The sequence below is a fragment of the Phyllostomus hastatus genome, unplaced genomic scaffold (assembly GCF_019186645.2).
Source record: "Phyllostomus hastatus isolate PE091 unplaced genomic scaffold, TTU_PhHast_1.1 phas_scaffold_93, whole genome shotgun sequence".
Lineage (NCBI taxonomy): Eukaryota > Metazoa > Chordata > Mammalia > Chiroptera > Phyllostomidae > Phyllostomus > Phyllostomus hastatus.
In genome coordinates, this window is record NW_025334042.1 from 17,103,683 (window position 1) to 17,110,526 (window position 6,844).

Below are 6,844 nucleotides of genomic sequence, written 5' to 3' on the forward strand. Positions count from 1 at the left end.
TCATTTATCTTTGACATAAATCTTAGATAAAATAAGAAAAAGATGCCAAAGTATCCTTATTTTACAGATGAGGAAACTGAGGAACAAAAGAATGACCAGACAGACTGCCCTAGAGGGGTGGTGCGGGTTTTGAACAAGAATTTACCTGAACACAAAAATCCTGATTCTTTCCCCCTCACTAGCCTATCCACTTGTCCCAATATTTAAGAGTCTTACCTGCATTAATATTCCATAAGGTTTCACTTACATGTGGACCTAGAACAAAAGAAACACCTGACTAACACTTTTCGTTTGTTAATATATTTATTGATGGCCATTCTGAAAGGTGTGAGGTGATATCTCATTTTGGTTTTAATTTGCATCTATGTAATGGTTGGTGATGTTGAGCATCTTTTCATATGTCTATGGGCCATCTGTATGTCTTCCTTGGAGAAGTGTCTATTCATATCCTTCCCAATTTTTAAGACTTTGAATGTTTTATATATTTTGGACACCAAGCCCTTGTCTGATATATCATTGACAAATATGTTCTCCCATACAGTTGGTTCCCTTTTCACTTTGATGGTGGTTTCTTTAGCCATGCAGGAGCTTTTTACCTGGTGAAGATGTGGAAAAAAGGGAACCATGGTGCACTGTTGGTGAGAATGCAGACTGGTGCAGCCACAGTGGAAAACAGTTTGGAATTTCCTCAGAAAACTAAAAATGGAACTGTTTTTGACCCAGCCATTCTGCTTCTGGGAATATACCTTAAGAATCCTGAATCACCAATTCAAAAGACCTATGGAACTCAATGTTCATAGCCGAGCTATTTACAATAGCCAAATGCTGAAAACACCCTAAGTGCCCATCAGTAAGTGAAACCTGTGTACATTTACACAATGGAATGCTACACAGAAGAAAGAAAGAAGGAGCTTCTACCCTTCTAGACAGCATGGATGGAACTGGAGAGTATTATGCTGAGTGAAATAAGCCAGATGGTGAAAGACAAATACTGTAGGACCAGAGGGGAGGGGGCAGTGCGTTATCAGGGAAGGAAAGGGAATGATCATTAGGGAACATGGAAAGGACCCATGGAGAAAGCCAATGGGGGATGGGATTGAATGTGGAAAGTAGGGGTGGGTGGGGCTGGGGAGAGTGGTGGTGGGGAAATGGGGACAACTGTACTTGAACAGCAATAATTAAAGGAATTGGATTTTAGAAGAGAAAATTGGTGTAGAGAAAAATGGATATTCACATGCAAAAGATGGAAACTGGATCCTTATCCTACACTGTATATAAAAATCAAGTAAAAATGAATTTAAGACTTAAACATAAGACCTGGATGTGTAAAACTCCTAGATAAAAATGTAGGGAAGGAGTTCCTTGACAGTGGCCTTAGTCATGATTTTCTGCTCAGGCAACAACAGTCAGATTAAACAAGTCAGACTAAATCAAACTAAAAAGCTTCTACACAGCAAAGGAAACAGTCAACAACATGGGAAGATGAGCTATGGAATGGGAGAAATGTTTGTAATCCATGTATGTGGCAAGAGGTTAGTATCCAAAATATATAAGCAACTGAAATTGAGGGTCCTGATCTTAAGTTAACATAAAGCTCCATTCAGTTTCTTCATAGATGTTCCATAACCCTTGGCCCTTTCCCTTACTAATTAACTCCCAGGAGCAGTAAGAAATAAGGAACAGTCCCTGACTAATGGTCACAGGGTATGGATTTCCTTAAGCTAAGGATAGCGTCATGTTCTAAGTTATGTTTTAGCTCCTGAGCCCTAAGGCAGAATGACCCTCTGGCCACATGAAACCAGAATGAAAGACATAAAGCTGACCTCCAGACCTGAAATCATGGTTTACTGCCTTTACCTCACTCCTGATCAATCAGTTTCACCTTAGGCCCCAAACCCCTCACTCATGATGCCTTAATATTTTTATCCTATATAGCCTCCTGTCTGTAAACCATCAGGGAGCTGGGCATCCTGGAGCGCTAGCTCACCCTTACTCTGAATTGGTGCCAATACTAATAATTATTTTCCTTTTCCACTGCAAACTCCTGCTTGTACATTTCTTTTGGTCTCTGTGTGTAGGCAGAGATAATCTTGTTCAGCTCAGCTAATGGAATTCCTACAATAGGAAAAAACTTTGAAAACTCAATGAGAAAATGGGCAATAGGACCTGAATAAAATTTATTCTGAAGAAGACATACAAATGGCCAACAGGTATAAAAGGTGCTTGATATCACTACTCATCAGAGAAATGAAAATAAAATCCTTAATGAGATATCACCTGTTAGGTTGGTTAGAATAAAAAAAAATAAAGATAACAAGTGGTGAGGATGTGGAGAAAATGGAACCTTGGTACTCTCTCAGTGGGAATGGGTAAATTGGTACAGTTATTATGGAAAACAGCATGGAGTTTCCTCAAAAAGTTAAAAATAAAGCTATCATATAATCCAGTAATCTCTCTTCTGGGTATATACTCTAAGGAAATAAAATCAATATCTTAAAGTGTTATCTGCAACCCCTGTGTTTATTGCAGCATTATTTAGAATAGCTAAGACATGGAAACAACCTCAGTGTCCATTGATGGCTGAATGGATATAGGAAATGTGATATATATGTATAAAATTCAGGCTTAAAAAGGAGGAAATCCTGATATTTTTAACAAAATGGATGGACCTTGAGGGCATTACACTAAGTGAAATAAGTCAAGGACAAATACTGCATGATATCACTAATATGTGGAATCTAAAAAACAAATGCATAGGATCAGAGAACAGATTGGTAATTGCCAGAGGCAGGAGGTGGAGGCTGCTTGAAATGGGTGAAGGTGGTCAAAATGTACAAATTTCCACTGATAAGCTATCTATATTGGTTCTGGGTATGTAATGTGCATCATGGTGACTATAGTCAACAATGCCATATTGTTTATTTGAAAGTTGCTAAGAGAGTAGATTTTTAAAAGTTCTCATTACAAGAAAAACATTAACTATGTGAGGTGATGTATGCTAAGTAAACTTCTTTTCATAATTATTTCTCTGGGTATTTCAAATCATTATGGTGTATACCTTAAACTAGTATACTGTTATATGTCAATCATATCTCAGTACAACTAGAAAAATGAAGAACTGTAATGTCAAAAATAAAAAAATTAAAACACCAAAAAATGTTTCTCTGTAACAACAAATTAGTGTAATGACACAGGTGCACCATAGTTTATAGCAGGGTGGTTTGCACTACCAAAAAATGAGAACCAAATTACACCTACCCCATCCTCTTCTTTTTATCCTCACATGCTTATTGATTTTAGAGAGAGGAGGAGGGAGGGAGAGAAACATCAGTGAAAGAGAAACATCAATTTGTTGCCTCTCATATGTGCCCCAACCAGGGATGGAACTGAAACCTAGAGATATGCCGTGACAGGACATCAAACCTGCAAACTTTTGGTTTATGGGATGATGCTTTAACCAACTGAGCCACCCAGACAGAGTGGCTTCCCAATCTTCTTGAGACAGTAAATGCTAGACCAGGAAGGAATCCTGAGGTAAACAATTTTTGCCCTTAAAAATATTAGTTTAAAGAAATAAATAAACAAAAACACAGGTTGAATTTTTGTGACTGCCTTTTATTGTGCATCTGTTTCAGACAGGATGGTGAATTATTGTTTCGACTTTCGGGAAATATTTATTCATGGTTACTTATGAAAGTGAACCATTATGAAAGAAGGTCTATTTGAATTAAGGCCATAGTGCTTCCTTCAGTTTATGGTTCTAAGAGGTATAAAAAAAACTTTAGTGGTTAGACTGTACATTCATTGCTGTATTAAGATTTAAATTAGGACACACAGGGAAATAAAATACTTATGTGTACATACTTTAAAATTTAGGACTTTTTAGTTACCTAATTCTTTGAAAAAAAATGCCATCTTTTTAATGAAGTTAGTGAAGGCTTGTTTGACTTGCTGATTTCTCAGAGTGTAAATGAAAGGATTCATCAGAGGAATAACTGAGGTGTTGAGCAAGGACACCACCTTATTGATGGCCACTCCTTCTTTTGCTGGTTTGATGTAGATGAAGATACAGCTTCCATAGGTGATGGAAACTACAATCATGTGGGAAGAACAGGTGGAGAAAGCCTTTTTTCTTTGCTGAATTGAAGGGAGCCCTAAAATAGTCTTCAGGATGTAAGTGTAGGACACAATTACACAGACTAGTGTGAATATGAGGGTCAGCACAGCCATGATCAACATAAGCTGCTCTACAAATCGAGTGTCTGAGCATACAATCTGTAGAAGAGGAGATGCATCACAGCCAAAGTGGTCAATGAGATTGGAGTTACAGAAATCTAGCTGAACCCCTAGGCTAAGTGGTGGAAGTATAACAATTAACCCAGTCAGCCAACAGCAAAGGACAAGAATGGTGCATACTCTCTCATTCATGATGATGGTGTAGTGCAGGGGCTTGCAGATGGCCACATAGCGGTCATAAGACATGGCAGTTAGGAGAAAAAACTCTGTTGCCCCAATGAGTATAACAAAAAATAATTGGATGATACAAGTATTATAGGTAACACGTTTGTCCCCAGTTGTCATGCTGTACAGAAATCGAGGAATACAGACAGTTGTAAATATTATTTCTAAGATGGAGAAATTCCGAAGAAAAAAGTACATGGCTGTTTTAAGGTGAGAGTCCACCAGAGTGAGGAGGATAATGGTTAGATTTCCAGCAACAGTAAAAATGTAGGTGAGAAACAGAAATACTGAAAGAAAAACCTGTAGTTGTGGGTCATCTGTTAATCCTAGCAGGATGAATGTTGTTATTGCAGAATGATTTTTCATCACTGTCTTCAGATAGATAATGAGTCTGCATTGTTGGATCATAAACTTTGAATCTGAGGAGTAGAAAATAAAAATGATATTTCAAAATGCTACATACAGAAAAGTAGCCAATCAAGCCAGTAGGAGAACTTTTCTTTCCCTCCTTCTCTCTCTTTCTTTCTTTCTTTCTTTCTTTCTTTCTTTCTTTCTTTCTTTCTTTCTTTCTTTCTTTCTTTCTTTCTTTCTTTCTTTCTTTCTTTCTTTCTTTCTTTCTTTCTTTCTTTCTTTCTTTCTTTCTTTCTTTCTTTCTTTCTTTCTTTCTTTACCTTTGCTTTAGATTTTATTTATTTATATTTAGACATAGGGGAAGGGAAGGAGAGAGAGAGGGAGAGAAACGTCAGCGTGTGGTTGCCTTTCTTTGTGCCCCCAGCTGAGGACTCGGCCCACAACCCAGGCATGTTTTCTGACTGGGAATCGAACTGGCGACTCTTTGGTTCACAGGTCCAAGCTCAATTCACTGAGCTACACCAGAGAGGGCTAGAAGAACATTTTTAATAATTGTTGTTCAACAGAGAGCCCAGAAATAAACCCACATGTCTATGGTTAATTAATATTTGACAAAAGGGGCAGCAACTTCGAAAGGAGTAAAAATAGCCTCTTCAACAAATGGTGTTGGGAGGACTGGACAGCTAGGTGCAAAAAAATGAAACTCGAGCACCAACTTACACCATACAGAAAAATAAATTCAAGGTGGATAAAAGATTTAAATATGTCATGACACCATTAAAGTCCCAGAGGAGAACATAGGCAGGGAAATCTCAGATATTTCATGCAGGAACATTTTTACTGATGTGTCCCCTGGAGCAAGGGACATAAAGGAAAGAATAAACATATGGGATCTCATCAAAATAAAACGCTTCTGCACAGCTAAAGAAAACAGTATTAAAATAAAAAGAGAGCCAACTATATGGGAAAACATATTTGCCAGTGATACCTCAGACAAGGGTTTAATCTCCAAAATATATAAAGAACTCACATGACTCCACTGTAAGAAGAGAAGCAACCCAATTAAAAAATGGGAAAAGGACTTGAACAGACACTTTTCCAAGGAGGACATACAAAGAATCCAGACACATGCAAAGATGCTCAATATTGCTAGCTATCAGAGAGATGCACATTAAAACCACAATGAGATACCACTTCACACTGGTCAGAATGGCCATCATAAACAAAGCAACAAACAACAGGTGTTGGAGAGGTTGTGGAGAAAAAGGGGCACTAGGGCACTGTTGGTGGAATTGTAGACTGGTACAACCACTATGGAAAACAGTATGGAATTTTCTCAGAAAACTAAAAATGGATCTGCCTTCTGACCCAGCAATTCCAGTGCTGAGATTATATCCTAAGAACCTTGAAACACCAATCCAAAAGAACCTATGCACCCAAATGTTCATAGCAGCATAATTTACAATAGCCAAGTGTTGGAAGCAACCTAGGTGCCCATGAGTAACTGAATGGATCAAAAAACTATGGTACATTTACACAATGGAATTCTATGCAGCAGAAAAAATGAAGGAACTCCTACCCTTTGGAACAGCATGGATGGAACTGGAAAGCATTATGCTAAGTGAAATAAGCCAGGGGGTGAAGGACCAACGCCATATGATCTCACCTTTAATAGGAACCTAAACAACAAAACAAACAAGGAAAATATAGCCAAAGACACTGAAATAGAAAACAGGCTGACAGTGACTGAGGGGAGAGGGGAGGGAATTTCAGGGGAAAAAGGGAAGGGTTTACAGGAACAAGTATAAAGGATGCATGCACAAAAACTAGCGGGGTGGAAATGGGAGGAAGGTGGGGAGGGTTGGGGGTGGGCTAGGGTGGGAGTTAAAGACAGAAAACTGTACTTGAACAACCATTAAAATAAGATTAAAAAAAATGTTGTTCAAGTACAGTAGTCTCCATTTTCCTCTCCCCACTCTCCCCAGTCCCAGCCATCCCTACTTCCCACACTCAATCCTAGCTTGGCTTTTCC

The 6,844-nt window shown here is 38.3% G+C and overlaps 1 protein-coding gene across 1 annotated transcript; it reads right to left on the minus strand.

Annotated features, from left to right (window-relative positions):
* LOC123812584 (olfactory receptor 6C2-like) lies at positions 1-4,827 on the minus strand. The gene is made up of 2 exons (XM_045829366.1): positions 3,909-4,827; positions 1-35 (listed from the first exon to the last, which is right to left on the minus strand). The coding sequence occupies exons 1-2, from the start codon at positions 4,825-4,827 to the stop codon at positions 1-3; spliced, it is 954 nt and encodes a 317-aa protein (XP_045685322.1).
* Between the last annotated feature and the right edge of the window lie 2,017 nt (positions 4,828-6,844).